The sequence below is a fragment of the Chelonia mydas genome, chromosome 14, assembly GCF_015237465.2.
Source record: "Chelonia mydas isolate rCheMyd1 chromosome 14, rCheMyd1.pri.v2, whole genome shotgun sequence".
NCBI lineage: Eukaryota > Metazoa > Chordata > Testudines > Cheloniidae > Chelonia > Chelonia mydas.
The window spans coordinates 9,348,096-9,368,161 of record NC_051254.2 but is presented as its reverse complement, the minus strand read 5'-3'; the positions used below and the strand labels follow the sequence as shown (position 1 = coordinate 9,368,161).

The following is a 20,066-nucleotide window of genomic DNA, read 5'->3' as shown; positions in this document are numbered from 1 at the left end:
AATGACTGCCTGTTATGTTGGAAAGGGGCAAGGTCCACTTCATGCAAATACTCAAACTACCTCTATCACCAAACCTCACTTTGAAAGTTGGTCCCTTTGCTTTCAGAATTACTGTTGCTTTACGTTCCATTTTGCATTGCTCTATATGGGCATGATACCCAAGCTGCAGTTTCTACTGAAATTAAATTTCTTTGCATCTATTTTAGTTTTAATATAAACTTTTAAATGTGTGAAATCTGATGTATAGTGGCTATTTACCACACCAGACAGCGTTGACTGTTGGGAGCGTTTGCTCTCAGAAGTTCTCAGTAACAAATACACTGATCGATGCCTTCACTTGCTTTGTGATGAGTTTTTCCTCTTCTGTAACTGTGGATTTGTACCCTCTCACAGGAACTCACGACTGAGACATGCAACACTAGTAGCAGCTGCGTGTTGGGACCACAGATGAATTCCAACGTACTTGAAAATAACGTATGTAGTAGGATGGTTCAGGAACGTATTTATTTTCAGAATCTTGTACAACAAATTGAAAAATCTGGACAGCCAACCAACTCCGGAAATTCTGCGCTTTGATATTGTCTGTCAGAAACATTTGCAAGTTCAACGCAATCTGCATTTTTCACAAGTGTCCAGTTTGCAGCAAAGTGTATTTGGAAACAAATTTTTCCACTAGCTCTCCCTCTAGCATCTTCATAGCTCTCCAGTGAATGCTCCCACAGTTTACCGGTTTGCCTTGGGGATGGCTTAGCTCCTCTTTGATGTAATCTAGCCAGAGATCTTTTAAAGAAAAAGAAAATCTAGTTACTTTCTGATCTGGCTGTGATAACACACACATGACCAGGCCTAACATAGAGGCTCTCCACATTAAAATGTTACATATGTGAATATAGTGAAGTCCAACTGTTTGATTCTTTGTACAGAGGAAGCTTTGCCTAGGGGTTATAGTCCAGACATGGAGTCCAGAGAGCTGGGTTTTCTTCCCAGCTGTGACAGAGACATGCTTAACCTATATGCAGACCATCTGTAAAATGGAAATACTATCCTCAAAGGGATGTTGTGTAAATGAACACGTTTACACACGCTTGATTTGTACTTTTTACAAAAACTAGTGAGTTACAGATGCGTGCTTCACCCTAGGCCAGCCAATGTCAACAAACCCCACAAGCCCTGACTCACACAAGTAATCCCGCTGACTTCAGTGGGACTACCCACATGAGTATTTGTTGGAATCAGGCCCCTAGACTAAAAGTTCTATGGGGCAAATTCACTGTGCCCTGTTAAAGGCACAGCATCAGCAAACTGCACTATGCAGTTTAGCAGACATATGGGAAGGAAGATCACCCCTTCTTCTAGCTTGATGGAAACAAAGACACTGAACAAAAAAGCCTCCATACCAGAATCTGCTACTCTGAAACATACCAGAATCTGTAGAACCAAACTCTCTCAGGGCACGTTCATAGTATTCTCTCAGATTAAGCATCTTGCAGGATTCCTAAGAAAGGAAGAGTTTAAAGACCACTGATGGTATACAGAAACAAACCAAGCTGCTGCATTATTAGATACTTGAACAAAAAAGTTATGCTAATTAAATTGTTACACACACACACACAGACAGCTCAGAAGTTTGAAGACTAGTTACCATATGTGACTTGGTTTTATATTACATGTTGTGGATCCACTTTAGAAGACAAATATGGAGATGACTGGAAACTAATTACATTATACTCAGACAACTACCCCTTCCTATTCAACTCCAAAGCTGTAACACATGTCCTACAAAATACAATACTAAGTTGATATGTAACACTTACTTGCTCCTTCTCTATTTCGATCATTTTCCTGAAGAACTTGAGTGAAAATGGGCGACTTTCATGCAGGCTAAAATGAAAGCATTAAGAACTTTAGACTTCAGATCTCCTCCAAACATATGTTAGAAAGACCAGATTTCAGATTTTTATTTTTCACCTGGTAAAGACTTTCTTTGCTTTCTTATAACCGCCATCTCTGTAGGCCCAATCAAGGTACTTCTCTTTCATGGTTACTGAGTCAGCTGGCGCTGTGACAAATAAGGATCTCTGCAAGTTAAACACACAGGATCTTTGCTACAGTTACAAAGTAATTACAGAGAACTATACCAAATAATTCCTTCCAATTCCTTGTCTCCATTTTCATATACACTGGCATCAAGTATCTGTCTCCTGAGAAAGAGGCTGAATTTCAAGTATTGGAAAAAAAAGAGTATCCTAAACTGTAGCTGAGAAATTGCAGATGTAGCAAACCCAATATTTTTCAACTACAAACCTCTAAAATTAAATCAGAGCTAAAATTTCTTCCTTTCCAATATTCAAGTCAGTTTAAAGAGTTAATACTTTGCATTTCCACAGCACTTCTCATCTGGAGGATCTCAAAATGTTTTACAAACAAATTAATTCTCAAATGTCCCATAAGAAGCAAATATTTTACATTTACAAGTAGAGAAACTGAGGCAGAGAAGTGAAGTGTTTTGTCCAAGGCTACTCAGGGGGGGTCTCTGTTGGGATTAGAACCAAAATGTTTTTCCTCTAATTTTCTGGTACAGTATTCATGCTCCTAAAGCAGGTTAGGTGTTGTGGCAAAGTACCTTGTTCTCCTCAGCAGACTCGGTCCTTTTTAGCCTTGCAGACACCGGCTTGGGCAAGGCAAATCCTTACAGGTAGCACAGGGTCCGGTTATTCCTTTCCCTGATCAGTCCCTTGTGCTTGCTTTCCTTCCCTTCTGGGAAGGGACTGCAGCCTCCCTTCCTTGAAGGGTTCGGTGTCTTGCTGGCCTTAGCCTACTGGCAGCTTCCCTGCTTCTCTCACCCCACCCCACTTCCAGGCTGGGGAGGGTTTAAAAAAAGGTCTCCAGCAGTTGGAGCCAGCTGAACCTAATTAGCTCCCTAGCAACCCCTTTTCCATCTGAACCTTATTTCCCCATGGTTCTCCTCTGTGGACAGGGAGAGGCCTTTTAATCCCCTGGGACTAATTACTACCCCTCCCTTTTTTGTAGCTGTTTGTCCTGGGTTTACCACAGTGTGCAAGAGAATATTTTACAGACTGACAGTTGAAAATAGGACACAAATTGTAAGCCACAAAGATATTATAGGGGTAAATTTTTTAAAAATGACTTAGGAACCTAAGCCCCATTTTCAGAAGTGACTTATGCTTCAGAGTCTAACTGATTTAGACTACGCAGCCTGCGACAGCAAGCCTCCCAGCCCGGGCTGGCAGACTGGCTTCTGTTACTGTGCTAAAACCAGATGTGTAGATGTTGTGGCTCAGGCTGGAGCTGGGGCTCTGGAGCCCACCCCTCTCCCTAAGCTTCAGAGCCACAATTTCAAAGCGCTGTCTACACAGCTATTTTTAGAGCACTAGCCCCACTGCCTTAAGCCTGTCGAGCCAAGCTGGAAAGCTCACCGTCATGGGCTGCACAAACATACCCTTAGAGCCAATGGCACTTAGTCCTCTTTAAACATTTTCCCCAAATGCTTCAGCAGCACTGCATTCAGACTGGTGATCAAAGCCTGAGACTAGGGCTGCCTGTAGAAAACGCTTGTTAAGCATGTCCCACGTACTGTCCCAGTATCTCATGGCCATTATTGACTTTCTAGTCCATTTCACACAGTAAGAGGATTATATTTCCATCAGCCAAATACCTGGTAGAGGGCTTCTGTGTCTTCCTTGCTGCTTGCTCCTTCACCCCATTCCACCCATAAAGTCCATAACGGCAAACAGCCCTATAAAAGAAAAGGAAGCAGTGAAAACTCAGGGCCAAGCCTCAGCTTGATCTGCATAAAAATGCAACAGTCACCAGAGAGTTTAAAAACAATTTTACACACACATTTCCAGCCAACATCCACCCATGTTCTAACGTAGATGCTGTATATCTGGATGCAAAATCACCCATCAAAAGGGGCTGTCATGAACAAAGGACTAGTTCCCATGCACAAACAGCAACTACAGATTACATATGCCTCCATAATCTTCCTCCTCTCCAGGTGGAAAATGTTGCCTGGCTTAACAGCTGGTAGACTATCATGCTTGGAGTGGGTACTTTTGTATCTCCAGACAGAGAAGTCCAAAGGCAGCAGAAGGGGGAAATAGATACCCTTCCTGTCTCCTCCACCTCGTGGAGTTCAGCTGCAGGCACCTGGGGTGGGGAGAATTCCTAGCCAGCTGATCAAAGCTCTAAACTCCATCCCATTCCCACCCCCAGCACTTCGGGGGCAGCTGCCCGGCCATGAAAAGCAGGTATGCTGGGATGCAAGAACACATGGGTACCTCTCCAAGGCAGACACAGGGAATGCCAGTTGGCCACTAAAAGAACATGGAACCTAGCACCAGGATTCATAGTTCAAATCCTTGAATTTCAAGTTTAAAATTTTTTAAAAGTCATGATTTTGTTTGTATTTCACTGACAGACCTGAACATAGTATGTATTTTGAATGGTGAGCCCATATATATTTATTTTAAAGACTGGTTTGGGGCTTTACAATTTTAAGTAAATATAAAGCCACAGGTCAGAGAGTTCTTGTCGTAGAATATTGCACAACAGATTAAAATGGTCACAGACCTTAGATTTCACCTGTCTCACAGCCTCCTCAAAACACTGGGCCACATCGCTGCTGTTCAGTTTGATTAGCACGTGCAGTCTCGTGTGCCACATTTCCACCGACTGGCTAAAATGTTTGGTTGCAGCTGCAGCTACCTCTGTGGCCCTCTCAGAAAGACCAACCTCCAGTAACAGGTGAAGCTGAAACAGCAGTTGAAGTTAATCAACAAGACAGGTCCACATAGTTTATCAAGAAATTAGGCCCTGATCTGGCATTCCTGCACACCCAAAGCTCCTATTTACTTGAATGGCAATTTTGGGAGTGCAAGTAATTCAGAATCAGGGCCTCAGTCTAGTTCCTGCATATATCCTTACCCACGGTTTGTATAAAGTCTCTGGCAGCAAGGTGGACTCATGGGCTCTGCTGAACACACTCAGAGTCCTTTCCAGCCTCTGAAAGAGAAAGAAAATAGGCTTTGCTGCTGTACATGCTGGAGTCTACCGAAATCAAGCTTACGTTTTCAAGCCCGGGGCTTTCTAAGGAGCCCAAATCCCACTGAAATTCAATAGAAGATGGATGCCTACCCCTTTAGCCTCCTTTGTAAATTCCAGCTTACAAGTGGCATTAGTTCCTCAGCCTTAAGGTTCCATCCTTCTTTTAGAGACAGATGCATACAGGTACCTTGCACACTGATTGTACAAGAAACATAGCAAAGCTCCCTTGCAGTTTTAAGGGCAGAGTCAAACCATAAATAGCTAATTTAAAGAATCAAATGCAAGGGAAATAGTTAAGGCAACAGCTTTCTTAATTCAGCCAGTCTGATTTAAGCACAGCTGTGGTGAAGATTCAGCAGTCCAGGCACTAAAGTCTGTTCATCCAGATAATGAAAAAACTATATTTACCCATCAAAATAATGCTTACTTTAAGTCAGTACGATTTTGCAGTGCTGGTACAGCATATTAAGAAGTTTGTCCTCCTACAGCGCCTTTCATTCCAAGGAGCTCACAGCACTTGACCAACTTTAACCTTCCTTTGCCCTCTGGGAAGCCAGGATGTATTATAACCCAGCAGACCGGTTAACTGAGCCACAGAAAGATCAAGCAATAGGCCAAGGTCACAGAGCAGTCCTGGAAATACAGGAGAGCCAAGGATTCCAGGTGCCCAGTTCTGGCCACTACGTTTTTGGGAATATTAAAGATCACCATCTCTTTTGTGAATGCTGCAATGAGACTGGACAAGAACCAGATACGGCAACATGGTCTAGAGGCTGAGACAATTGAGAGTCAGGAGACCTGGGTTCTATTTCCAATTCTTCCACTGACCCTCTGTGTGATCTAGGGCAAGTCTTTCTCTGCCTCGGTTTCTCCATCTGTAGAATGGGGATGATACTTAAATGACTTTAGAAGGGAAAATTAAGATCCCTGGATTAAAACTGTTATAAATATAATGAAATTAAAAAAATTCTTTGCTGTTGGGTTATGTTCGACTCAACATTATTTTTGTATAGCTTTTGTTTATAAAAATATCATTAAAGAAACGTATACAATGTGAGTTAGCAACATTTTCTTAAAAGTTCAGGTTTTATGATTAAGGTATTTTTCCTCCCCACTACAGGAACGCAAAGAAAGCCCCAAACTTCTGGTCATTTACTTGAATCAAAAATGTTTAATCAGTTTCAGGCTTTCCCACCCCATACAGAACAAGACTGATTCACATCTGGGTACATGCATGCCAATTTTCAGGTAGATGACCACATGAGAAGACTGATTTATACAGCCCTGAAGGAGGATGCCTAATAGGGAGAACAACTGATCCTTAATGACAGCTATCAGTCCAAATAACTAGCCAATTCTTCTCATATGAGCTGCATTATTTGTTTCAAATTGATGTAAACTATGGTAGATTTCCAAGGATATCACGAAGACAGATTATGGAAGTCAGTGACAGCAGGAGATTTTGGTACTATGAATGTACGATGAATGCTTACCTTCCGTCTCAATTCCTCACTATTTGTTTTCCTGTTAAGTCTCTCCAGGCAAAAAGTGACATAGCATTTCCACATGGCCTCTACAAAGTCAAAGGGACAGTTAACCACTGAACAAAACCATAGCAGAGAGCACAGACACCTGTCTTGTTGAGTGAGATGTCAAGCACTACTACAATTATAAACACCATCAATGATGCATCCATAATTGTGCCAAATGAATATTTAAAATAACTTGTCTGCAATATAAACTACAGATGTTAATGCTTAGCAAATACCCTTCAATCCAATTGTAATTTTACTCTGAAGAGCATTCAGGACTCAAGTCAGTAAAGCATTTAATCACATGGTTAAGTCCATCCCCATTCACAACAGCACTTTAGCACATGCTTAACTTTGAGTGCATCCTCCAGTTCTATTGAAATCCATGGAAGTGAAGCACGTACTTAAGTGTTTTGCTGAACTGGGGCCAAAATGAGGATGAAATGTGGTTCCTGGCATGAAGGCCAAGGGCAGGACAAATGCACGGGTTGGAGATTATCCTCCAGGACCTAAAGGCACAGTAGCAATAGGCCATGGCTCCTAGTACCCAGGGAATTATAGACCAGTCAGCCTAAATTCGATACCTGGAAAGATACTAGGACAAATTATTAAACAATCAGTCTGTAAGCACCTACAGGAAAATAAGCTTATAAGTAATAGCCAGTATGGATTTGTCAAGAACAAAAATCATGCCAAACCAACCCAGTTTCCTTCTTTGACAGAGTCACTAACTTAGTGAGTGGAGGGGGAAGCAGGAGACATGATATATCTTGATTTTAGTAAGGTTTTTGACAATCCCACGTGACATTCTCATAAGCAAATTAGGGAAATGTGGTCTAGATGAAATTACTAGAAGGTGGGTGCACAACTGATTGAAAGACTGTACTCAAAGAGTAGTTATCAATGGTTCGCTGTCAAACTGGGACCGCATATCTACTGGGTCAGTGCTGGCTCTGATACTAGTCAACATTTTCATTAACGACTTGGAGAATGGAAAGAAGAGTAGGCTTATAACATGTGCGGATGACACCAAACTGGGATGGGTTGCTAGCACTTTGGAGGATGGGATTAGAATTCAAAATGACCTTGACAAATTGGAGAATTGGTCTGAAATCAACAAGATGAAATTTACTAAAGACAAGTGCATGTACTACACTTAGGAAGTAAAAATCAAATACACAACTACAAAGTGGGGAATAACTGGCTAGGTGGCAGTAATGCTGAAAAGGATCTGAGGGTTACAGTGGATCACAAATTAAATGAGCCAACAACATGACGTAGTTCTGCAGTATATTAACATGAGTGCATATGTAAGACGTGGGAGGTAACTGTCCCAATCTCATCAACACTGGTGAGGCCTCAGCTGGAGTTGTGTGTCCAGTTCTGGGCATCACACTTCAGGAAAGTTGTGGACAAAGAGAGTCCATAGAAGAACTACAAAAATGATAAAAGGTTTAGAAACCTGATCTATGAGGAACAGTTAAAAAAAACTAGGCACGTTGAGTCTTGAGAAAAGATGACTGAAGAGGGACTCTAAGTCTTCAAATATGTTAAGGGCTGCTATAAAGAGGACTGTGATCAATTGTTCTCCATGTCCACTGAAGGCAGGACAAGAAGTAATGGGCTTAATCTGCAGCAAAGAAGATTTAGGTTAGATATTAGGAAAACCTAACTATAAGGGTAGTTAAGCTCTGGAACAGCCTTCCAAGGGAGGTTGTGGAATACCCATCACTGCTGGATTGTAAGACACACACTTGTCAAGGATGGTCTAGGTATACTTGGTCCTGCCTGAGCACAGAGGGCTGAGCTAGAGGTCCTCTTGAGGTCCCTTCCATTCTTACATTTCTATGATTCTACTACAGCCCATGTCTTCCCACGGGCCGCCACGCAGAGATACCACTATACAGAAACAAGTGGCTGGTAAATCTATAGTCATTCCCTAAATAAGCTATATAAAAAGAAACTGTTTAAACATGTCTGGGCTACTGTTGTGTTTACAAATGTAATCATGTTCAGTGTAGGCAGGAGCCAAGAACAAATTCCACTAACATTCTGTATATGCTGCTTAGTTACAATATATTTGAATTCTATGGGTTTCCATCAGACAGATGCTTAAAACTGATTATTCTCTATCAATGGTTTCCGAACAGGGGTCTGCAGAGATCGGGCTGCTTGCAAGCTTCGGACTCTCCCCATTCACTAAATCACATTCCAAAAAAAGCTAAAAAATAAATGCTTTTCCAGTATGCTATGCCAGGTAAGCAATTGGTGCCTTTGCTACAAGGATGTTGCAGGTTTGTGAGTGTGCAGGGACATGGCCCGTAGAATTGGATATGGAAGAGGTGGCTTCCCCAAGATACTCCCTTTCTATTAAGATATGGGCCCCGGCTATAAAATAGCTTAGGAAGCCTTGCTCCACATTTCTTGCAAGCGCTAGTATACAAAAATATTGAGAAAACCAATTTTAAAATAGAAGCAGAATTTCTAACCTGTGGGGAGCGCTGTCACCGCTTCCTCAAAGACTGCACAGCACCGCTCCTCCTTCTGGGCCACCTCGGATGCTTTCATCTGTTTAGATGAACATTCTGGGGATGGCAAGGACCCCTTCTCCAGCTCCCGACGGGCCATGTAGTCCCATGTAAGAGGATCATCAGCATGCTCGGCCTGCAAGCTAACCCACACAGTCTACGATGTCATGTGTGAACTGCCATCTTGCTTCAAGCTCATTCTAGAGGAGTGGAATTATGGAGTCGCCAGTTGCAATTTACTCAAAGGGGATAATTCTAAGGAATTAAATTTCATTGATAAAATGTTTCACCCTTCCATAAGAGGCAGTTAACCAAAATTTTGGCCTGTTTCTTTGCAACAGTGCTTGAACTTGACTGTCAGCTTTAGAAGCAGCTCTTTTGGAAAAAGAAATGCATTGGAAAACTTAATATACGCAATTCCAAGCAACTAAGTGAACTAGGAAGTTATACATTTCCTGAAAATTGTTATCCCGAGTGTAAAAAGTCATTCTCTGAGGACAAGAGCTTTTTATCCACATTTTGTCAGCATGCTATCAAGTGAAGCCAATTTTGCATTATATATACACACAACATCCTCCTCCAGAAAGTTGGTTTGCCTGGGGCACCAAAGTTTGTTTGTTTGACACTAAAAATTGGTCTTTTTCTTAAAAAGAAGTCTTGTTAGATCTTAACATCCAACTTCCCAAGTACAGTGTGTCTGACACCAAACTGTCAACTGGCCAGAAATTAGGACCTCACTGGCAATTTTTATTTTTATTTTTTTTAAATCAACTTACTTTTCAAGAATTTCTTTTTGCAAGTCTTGTGTAAAATCAAAGAGCTTTGCAATTGAAAGCAAGGACAGGTAGAACTCAGCACCTAAGATCAAGAGAGCAAAGAAACTCAATGACAAGTAAGATACTACATTCCTCTGGTACACTGCATTTCTGTCATCTTTGCTGGTTTTAAAAGGTTTTACAGATGTTTCCAAGAAAGTAAATATTATACTGTAAAATCTATCCAGCTACTGAAAAGTAATCATTCTAATGCATATATTAGGACAGACCAGATGTTATTTATCTGTTTATTTTTCACTGTCTGTTTCATGTTAGTCAATAGGGCAAGCAAGGCCATGACCCTGCAACCTATACTGTCACCGGGAGTCTTTTGGAAGGGAACGGCACTTCTTGCTTGAGTGAGGACTGCAGATTGAGTCACATCCTTTTTGATCCTGAAAATATTTCTATGTTTGGTTTTAACTGAGGTCACAGTTGAAAAAGCAGATTTACAATTCAGCATGTGGGGAAGAGAGAAGGGCTTAATGAGACGTGCTTTATAATTTGTATTAACATCACTACTGTATCCAGAAGATATTTTTTGATTTTTACAAATGACTATGGGCCTGATCTTGTGTTTATGCAGATCTAGTGATTGTGAACTCAAACATAAGGGGTGTGGAAAGGCAATAGCTGCTATTTCAGGCAAAAGGCAGGTGAGCCAGAGAAGGTGCCAGCCTGAAAAAATGGCTATGAATTACCAAATAGTGCTATCCATTTAGTACCTCCATACTGCTCAGGTTTTGTGCAGGAAAGGGTGAATTGTGCAGGAAAGGGTGAATTGAGGACACATCTCTGTGCATACAATGAAGCCAAGACTAGCCACACTAGATACCAGAGACTCACTCCAACATGGTTGTTTTTTCCATTAAACAAGAGGGGAGGGGAAGCATTCAATTACCTTTGATTTTCTGAACGGCATTTCTGTAGATTATTCGAGCCATTTCCCCATTAAGAACCTCCTCAGAATAACTGAACTCGCCCTAAAATGTGAGATAACTAACTTTAGAGAATTTTGTTTCTTTTTGAACTTCCATTCTCTGCAAAGAAGATTTACAACTGGTGATGGACATTTTCTTCCACCACAACACATCTCTGTCTAGTTTATACAGACAGATTAGAATTAAATCAGTCCCTACAAAAGAGAGGAAACCAGTTTAACTAGTCTTCATCAGAAACCGGTAGTTACTTTTAAACAGGTGGGTATAGAAAACAAACAAAAATAAAAGGTCTTTACCAACAACTGTTGTGTTCCCTTAAGGAAAGTCAAATAAATATATAAACCATGTGATCTGACCATAAACCTGTAGCCAAAGGTCTGATATCCACAGGAACGTAAGTTATAATTGAACAAACACACTGGTTCCTCCAAATGGCTATAGATCTCAAACAGTACATTTAAAAGGTGCACTTCTAGCAGTGCAGTCAATTACAGCAGAACCTCGATTACCTGATCTAACTGGGACTTGGGCCAGATCAGATAATCAAAAATTGAGATAACCTGGAGAACGGGAAAGTGCAAAGCTGCAGCGCCATCTAGCAGCAACAGGAGTGATCACCCGCTTCTGGATCTGGGTGCGCTAGTTGTTCAGTTAATGGAGAGAGCCAAATAATGGAGGGTCAGAGAAACGGGGTTCTACCGTACTACATACTTCTAAAACCCTCTATCTACAAAACAATCCATTTTAAATAACAGAACTTGCAAGTGTCCTACCAAGTCCATCTTGGCTTGTTCAAACTCTTTCTTCTCTTTTCTTTGCTTTTCAGCATGCATCAGTTCCATTCTGAAATACTGCAGGCAATAGGGAGGATAAAATGGGAGGAGAAGAGGGAGGTAAATATTTATGGTGCACGTAAACAAACACATGGACATTTACTAAAGGAAGCCTTGTGAAGATTTGCACGTAAGAACTTCCCACCAATGTCTAGGAGTCCTATTGTGAATGACTTAAGTTTTGAAAAATAGCAACGAAGCAGCTATTTTAAAAACACAGGATTAATGCACCACAATATGAAGTTTGCTGACATATTTTAAGCAACTATAATATAGCTTTATTTGTGATAACACTGCATTAGCAAGTGATCAGTAAAACGCTTTGCAACAACAATTACATCTTAGTAATATTTCAGTTCATCGCAGCATCTGCTATTCCATCTTTGCTGAGATGTGAGGGGGACACTGCCCATTATATATGCAGATTATGAAGCGTGCACTTTTGCAAGCGATCACTGTATAGCCCTAGATCCAATTAACAGGCGTACGTACATTGAAATCAGATGACAGACCACCAGCCTTTTTCCATTTTAGAAACAGCATCTGCTAGAATAGCAATCTCGTGACCCACAATCAGCACTGACTTTGCCGAAGGCTCCAGGAACACACCCCTTAAGCCCCTCTTTGGGATTTGTTTTGTACCATGTTTATGGTTGCTCGTGCCGTGAAAGTTCACTTACTGCATAAATAACCATCTAGAATAACTAGATACAATGCAGTGCCAGCTATTATAATACAAACTAAGAGGAAGTTGGCATACTCTGCACTCAGGCAAGACTCCCATTGACTTGAATGGGAGTTTCGCCAGAGGAGGGAATGCAGGCCTCCTGTGATTAAGCAACCTTGCAGTAATGTAATTACAAAGCTGCTCTTACTCTCTCTCTTCTCTGGAATTCACATTTACCGAGTAGGGACCTTCATTGACTTCTAAACTGGCTCCCTACAAAAGCCATTCCTCAAAACTCATTTTCTCAACCAGTATGCTTTGCCCATAGCTAATGATGTGAAAACCAGAACTAAGGGCCTGATTCTGTTCTCATTTAGACTGTTGTAAGTTAGAGGCAACTCAGTTGAAGTCAACGGAGTTACAGCAATGTAAAACTCCTGGAGAACTAGGCTTTAAGCGAGTGCATGTGAGAGGACAGGGCAAAATAGGCTAAAGCAAATCTGATTGCAATGTGGGCTATTTATACTACATTGGTTAAGATAAAACAACTCCCCCAGCAGACAGTTTGGATGCCAAACTCTAACCCAGAGCAATTTTTTCCTGTAGAACTCCCAGTGTCTAGAAACAGGCATTTAAGTGTAAGTCAGAATTTCTCCTAACTATAGGTGTGAGGATTTTACTCTGATTTGTTTAAAGCCAGTTTTGCAAAACTGTCATGAAATATTACCAATTTAAGTCCAAAACCAATAATCTGCTCACGCTTCCCAGGACAATGGGAAACTAATCTTTGCAAGACACAACTATACACAGAAGCAGAATCATAAACTCACTTCTTGATACAGTTTTGGAGACTCTGGATGAAAGCGCAATGCACGAAGGAACAAGTGCCTGGCACTTTCGGACGAGAGGCGTTCCTCCATTTCCCACTTGGCAGCCATAATCCACAATGCTACAATGGAACACACAAATGGATCTGCATCAGTCTCTGCTACAAGACTAATGGGAGAAGAGAGGCAATTCTGGAAGGTACCACCGAGAAAATACAATACATGACTTTAAACCCAAGGGGGGCGCAAGGGGGAGCTTAGTCCGTTCAAAGTGTTCCACTTCAGGGATATTTGTGTAGTTCCCTGCTCTCCTTTGGGGAAGGGCCTTCGAGGCCTGAGGACACCTACAGACACCATTTTTCCTGATCTGCTAGCACGATCCTTCCTTCAGAGCCCTCTCATTGCAGTGACATTCCCTTTAGAGGAGCAGCAAGGTGCAAAATGCAAGAGAGGGACTGTTAAGGAGTTGAACTGGGATCTCAAAGAGCAGTAGGTTGGATTGACAGTAGTTTGTCACGGTAGCATATTATATTGTTCTTCTAAATGAACCAAACTGGCTGATTGAGGGGGCATTTGATAGCTGCTTTCAACTACTTGAAAGGGGGTTCCAAAGAGGATGGATCTAGGCTGTTCGCAGTGGTAGCAATGACAGAACGAGGAGTAATGGTCTCAAGTTGCAGTGGGGGAGGTTTAGGTTGGATATTAAGAAAAACTTTTTCTCTAGGAGGATGGTGAAACACTGGAATGCGTTACCTACGGAGGTGGTGGAATCTCCTTCCTTAGAAGTTTTTAAGGTCAGGCTTGACAAAGCTCTGGCTGGGATGATTTAGTTGGGGATTGGTCCTGCTTTGAGCAGGGGATTGGACTAGATGACCTCCTGAGGTCCCTTCCAACCCTGATATTCTATGATTTGAATGCAAGATACTAAAAAGCATTTTACTGTACCTGGCTTGTTCGGATGAATGGCTAGCATGGCAGAAAACACCTTGCTAAGCTGAATTTTTTTATTCTGTAAAGACAAGAGAACTCCTTGAGTTTTACCTGTTGTGAACATTTTAGCATTGACCTGAACCATCTGCAACAAAGATGCATTACGGAGTATTGACAGCGACAGTACAGTTGTGATGAAAAAGGCATTTCCATTCCAACCCCACTATTTTTAGTAACTTCCCTCCCCAGAAAAAGATTGCCTTTTGGGAATGGCATTCCTCATATTTGTTCAGCATTAAAGATGTTACTTCTATAAAATTACAGAAAAGTAACATTTTGAATACTCACCCATTTCTTGCAAAAAGCCACATGTGACAACCACAGCTGAACGTCATCCTAGTGGAAAGGCAAGGAGATAGGATTAACTAGGAAGAAACAACACTGCAACAATACATCTTCAGAACTGCTTGCATTTTGAAAAAAGTATAGAGCATACATTTGTTATGACTGAAGTAGAGCAGTCACTCTGCTGCTTGTGGTACTCCCTTCCTTCACACCTTCCACCCATGCATGCAAATCCCTGCATCCCTTCAAGGCTGCCTCAAGGATCCCATCCCTCAATCCCCAAATACAGTCTCCTCTTTCCCCATCATCTTCCTGCACCATACAGAACTCATCAGCACAGTTCCTTCATCAGGAAGAGGTATTACTGCCAGATGACTCAAGAAAATACCCTTCACCTGAAACTACTCCAAGTTTCCAGCCCTTGCCAGACAAATCCACATGGCAATATAAAGAACTACAGCCGCTTGAGAGGAGAAAGACCTAGTAGATCATAGAGTCCATCTGTTCACAGGGCAGAATATTGTCCCTCCAAGAGGCTGTGTATCAGATTCTGTAGCATTATCCCCAAACTACCACCATCTGTTTGAACAAACATCCATTTAACTTTTATTTTATATTCTCCTGCATTATCACAGATACTTGTTAGCAGTTCTCCTTATATTTATTCTCTTACATCACATTGCATCAAGAGGTTGTTTAATACTGCCAGGCCCTACATAAGGAAATATACTTACTTTCCATTTTTCTGTGGCACGCTTGAAGAGGCCATGTATTCTCTGCACAATAGAATACTCAATCTCATCCTTCTTAAATGAATATCCAATGCGCTGAGGAGTGGGAAAAAAATAATTGTTAATTTTCCTGCCCTGTCAAGGTTTGATTTATGCTACTTTGTATCGTAAGGAGTTCATCAACTTACCGATCTTCTTTTCTTGATCAGTTCCAACAGATTAATTTCATACTAGGGGAAGTGGAGAAAACAATTACAAAGTAATTGAAAGAAAAAAGTTTCCAGGTCAAACCCTTTATAGCTGTTAAATAGCTAATCAGGTGGACAATAAGAATTATAGCCATGACAGAGTAGTTATCAAGTTAGAGCCAAACATTTGTCAGTTATGCAGCTATGGAAGTTGCCAGCACCCCAGTTGGACTATTTATATCAGGTGTGACATTTCAGACGCTCTCAAGTTCAATTAATAGTTAAATGCTACCACAAAATAGGTCACACTTTATTATTAATAATAAATTGCATTTCTCTAGCACCTTTAGGAGGGTGTCTTAGCTAAGCCTCAACATTTCTGAACAGCGAAGGAAGCTGACGCACAACAAAAGTAGGTGTCTTGTCCAGGGTCACATAGCAAGTCTGTGCCAGAGTCAAGAACAGAAACCAGAACACCCGATTCCCAGTCCGGTGCTTTAACCACTAGCACATGCTTCCTCAAGTAATGTTAACGTTATTAAAGGACCTGACGAACACAATAACCCTTAATAAAATGTACCTGAATGTAATTGATAAAGTCTTCCTTATGGAGAGCTCTCCTCTGTATTTTGTATTCTAGAGCTGAGGCCTTCTTAATGACTGCCCTGGAGAAATGTAAGAATTCCATTTTTAGGCATTCTTTACTTATTTTTAATCCCAGAAAAACTGACGTTGCTGCAGTGTACAGCACCACAGGTATTTTCTACAGGGCAGGTTTTAAGTTCAGTTTTGTTCTTGTCATTCCTTTTCCACATGGCAAGAGTCAAATGATGACCAAACAATGAAGTGTCAAATTGTTACATGTGTTTGTGACGGAGGTAGGGTCCCCATTCTGTTCATTCTTGAATTCGTTCTCCGCCCATTGTGACATCCTACAGTTACAGGCACTGAGCCTCTTTGGACCTTGGGTTCTTGGATTGTCTCCCATACTACTCACCGTTTCTACTCAGTTGCTACAACAGCCTCAAATAAAACACAAGGCAGATTTCCAGTCCACACACAGCTTCCTCTGAGCCAGAGAAAATTAAAATTAAGCCAAAAACCTCCCTTTTCGAACGTTAATCACCATTCTGGCAAATGACTGCCTACATCCCTTGGATTTTTTAGTTTAGTTGCTAAACTGGTGTTACTACTCCTGCCTGACAAAAACCTGTGCTCTGCTCACCACCTCCAACAACATGCGCGTGGAGCTCTATTTCAGCCTCCATTTGCCTCTCCCATAACTGGACCCAGGTGGGTCCTCTCCCACCCTCCAGTAACCTGTAGGATTCTACCCAAGCCTCTGCCTGCTCCTCCTCACAGACCCTGATAATACTGGCTCAGGCTCAGCCCCTTCTCCAATAATATGAGCTGTAGTCCAGCTTTTGCCTCCCACAACCAATGTCCTACACCCGTCTCCCTAATAAACTGGGCTCTGAGCGCCGATGCAGCCCCAGTCCCCCTCGCCTCATAACGCGGGTCCCGATTCTGGCTCAGCCCTTCATCCCAATAATCTCCATCCATCCCTCCCCCTAATAACCTGGCCTCTGACCCCAGTAACCTTGGTTCTAGCTCAGTCTCTACATCTCCCCAACAATATGGCTGTTTTCTCAGACCCCCCAATAGCCTCAGCTCCCACCCCATAATGCAGCTTCAAGCTCAACCTTCCCTTCCCCACAATACCTGGGCTCTGTCCCTCTAGAAGTAATCCCTTGGGCTCCAGCCCAGTCTCCGCCCTGACCCCCAGAGGCCCCATCCACTGGGCTCTAGTCTAGCCTGGGAGAAGTTCTATAGCCTCTACGTGCAGGGGCTCAACTTGACGATTAAGATAATCCCTTCTGGCCTTGGATTCTATGAATCTCCCTGTTCATCCCTTGCCTTCATGGGACGTGGAGAAAATAGGATTGCTTGTTATTTCTCTCAACATACTCAGAGCACTTGCAGGTTCAGACAACGACTGTAATCAAACCTCATGCTTCCCGTCTTCAGACCGTGCCTGGAGGAGTCAGGAAGGATTCCCCCCCCCAGTGCACAATTGGTCATATGTGATTGCAAGTGGGGGTGGAGAACAGTCAAACTTCCTCTGAAGCTTCAGGGGATGGCCACAGCGGAGATGGGACAATGGACCAATGCTGCGAGGTACTACAGAGAAACCTCTAGCTTATCTACCCGGCTGCTGTGTCTTGCTCACGTGCTCAGGGTCCAACTGAAGTCCAGGTTTGAGGCTAGGAAGGACGCTCCCCCCCCTCCCCCGGGTCAGATTGGCAGGAACCCTGGGGGGAGCGGGGACTTCCTCTGCAGCATGGGGCCTGCTGGGAACCTGGGCACCTATTACCTGAACAACTCCCTTTCCCTGCCATTGCAGGAGGCCTTGGCTAGTTTTGTATCCCGGGGGCTAGCCCGATTAGACTGACTGGGTTCAATACAGGGGTCCTGGAGGGTATTTCCTGGCCTGAGACACACACGCTACTCACGGATCTCTCTCTCTCTCTCGGCCTTACACTCTATGAAACCAGCCCTCTGCCGGCCCCCCTCCGGACCTCCCCGGGCCCGATCCCCCGGGCCCCGATCCCCTAGCCCAGCCCCTCTCACTTTATCTCTTTGCGCGTGAACAGCCCGACCCGCTCCAGCTGCTCCAGCTCCGGGAGCCGGCCCTCGATGCGCTGCTCGATCCTCTCCGCCATGGCGGGCGCTGCAGCGCGGGGCGAGCGGCGGGGCCGGAGCAACCAAAGCCCATGTGCGACTCGGCAGCGCCGGCGCGGCTTCCGGCCTGGGCCTCAGCCCGGGGAGCCGCCACCTTCCCCCTTGCGCCGGGCACGTGGCTCTGCCGCCCCCTTGCGGCGCCTGCCGCCACTGCGGCCGGCGCCGGCTCCCGAAGCATCGGCCGCTGCGGCAGCCCCCAGGAGCCGGGCTCCGCCCCAGCCCCTGCCCAGGTCCCGCCGCGCAGGGAGGGTTTGGCTGGATGGGTTTCCAGGGGACCTTTCTCAAGCTCGTTTCCTACAGGCCCTGATCCTGCGAGTGGATCCGAGCGGAGCTGGAATCCCAGGGACCCGGGGCTGCCGCTGGCTGTGTGTTGCCAGCTTGTGTTGGGAGTTGTTTCTAGGGGGTGGGTTTTGTAAAGCTGCCAGCTTGGGGGCCCTGTGGCTGTAGGAGATGCTCAGCTTTCGCTTAAACAAAAAATACATGTCTAGCCCTTTCAAGGGGAAATCTGGAAAATGTGACACTCCCCCCCCCCGCAAGGCTAAATAAACCCCACGAAGAGAAAATATAAAGAACCCCTAATTTTAAAAATCATGAGATTTTTGAAAGTAATCTTACGATTTTTCAAGGCCTGACTCATGCTTTTTGAACACTAGCTCCTTGCAGAATCAGGGCCTAACTCTCCCAAATTGCAGGTAGACTGGAACGCTTTGAATAAGGTTAGTTCAAGAGTTGGTCCCAAATTTCATCCTTTTGTTTGTTCATTGGTCAACAGTCTTACAAAAAAATGTCTTGGCATTTTGAATTTTGATATTTTTTGAACAGTTCTAGCTGATTTATCAAAGCCAAAATGCAGGTCACAATCAAGGTGTGACAAAGACCTAGAATGAGAGAGAGAAATAAACTATTCATGCAGGGAACTTAAAATACTGTGTGATTTCTTCCAACGGGTCTATAACCTCGGTTCCATGGTCAATTGTTTCTGATATAAAGAATTGGCAACCATAGGGGACATGAAATTTGTGTAGACGGTAGGGAACCGTGGTTCTAAAATGAGTGATGCCCTGGAAATCAGGAACCTTTGAGAAGATTAGGTTTGATTTTATAAAATCATGAATGGGATTTTAAATATTTAGTACTCATATAGAGCTAGATTGTCACAGCTTTTACTCAGCTGTTTGGGGGAGTAAAACACAGCCTTTAGTCATAATATCATAATGTCACTACATAAATCCATGGTACACCCATTCCTTCAATGCTCTATGCAGTTCTGGTTCCCGCATTTCAAAAAAAGATATATTAGAACTGGAAAAGGTACATAGAAGGACAACAAAAATTATCAGGGATATGGAACAGATTCCGTATGAGGAGAGATTAAAAAGACTGGGACTGTTCAGTTTGGAAAAGAGATAACTGAGGGGGGATTTGACAGAGGTCTATAAAATCATGAATGGTTTGGAGAAAGTGAATAAGGAAGTGTTATTTACCTCTTCACATAACACAAGAACCAGGGGTCACCCGATGAAATTAACAGACAGCAGGTTTAAAACAAACAAAAGGATGTACTTCTTCCCACAATGCACAGTCAACCCGTGGAACTTGTTGCCAGGGGATGTTATGAAGGCCAAAATTATAACTGGCTTTAAAAAATAATTAGATATGTTCATGGAGAATATGTCCATCAATGGCTATTAGCCAAGATGGTCAGGGAAGTGACCCTTTGCTTTGGGTGTCCCTAAGCCTCTGACTGCTGGACAGGGACAGTGTGGGAGTGTCACTCGATAATTGCCCTGTTTGGTTCATTCCCTATGAAGCATCTGGTACCAGCCACTGTCAGAAGACAGGATGCTGGGCTAGATGGACCATTGATCTGACCCAGTATGGGCATTCTTAGGTTCTTAATCCTATGCTTAGCCCTGCTCA

General features: G+C 43.1%; 2 protein-coding genes across 3 annotated transcripts in view; both read right to left on the bottom strand.

Moving 5' to 3' along the window:
* Positions 1 to 7,384, bottom strand: part of COPRS (coordinator of PRMT5 and differentiation stimulator) — a 51,665-nt gene extending 44,281 nt beyond the window's left edge. The window contains exon 1 of one of the 2 annotated variants that reach the window (XM_043528358.1): positions 6,860 to 7,384. The gene's annotated coding sequence lies outside the window, so the exon portion shown is untranslated. The remainder of the gene's footprint in view (positions 1 to 6,859) is intronic. The other variant, XM_043528352.1, reaches the window with a different exon arrangement.
* Positions 486 to 18,317, bottom strand: UTP6 (UTP6 small subunit processome component). Its single transcript, XM_037914131.2, has 19 exons — positions 18,036 to 18,317; positions 15,985 to 16,069; positions 15,405 to 15,446; positions 15,220 to 15,312; positions 14,489 to 14,536; positions 14,156 to 14,219; positions 13,214 to 13,332; positions 11,657 to 11,734; positions 10,844 to 10,925; positions 9,904 to 9,985; positions 9,089 to 9,270; positions 6,561 to 6,640; positions 4,948 to 5,025; positions 4,594 to 4,773; positions 3,677 to 3,757; positions 1,969 to 2,078; positions 1,815 to 1,881; positions 1,423 to 1,495; positions 486 to 780 (listed from the first exon to the last, which is right to left on the bottom strand). Exons 1-19 carry the CDS (start codon positions 18,125 to 18,127, stop codon positions 623 to 625), a joined length of 1,794 nt encoding a protein of 597 aa, XP_037770059.1. The 5' UTR covers positions 18,128 to 18,317; the 3' UTR covers positions 486 to 622.
* Positions 18,318 to 20,066: the final 1,749 nt, after the last annotated feature.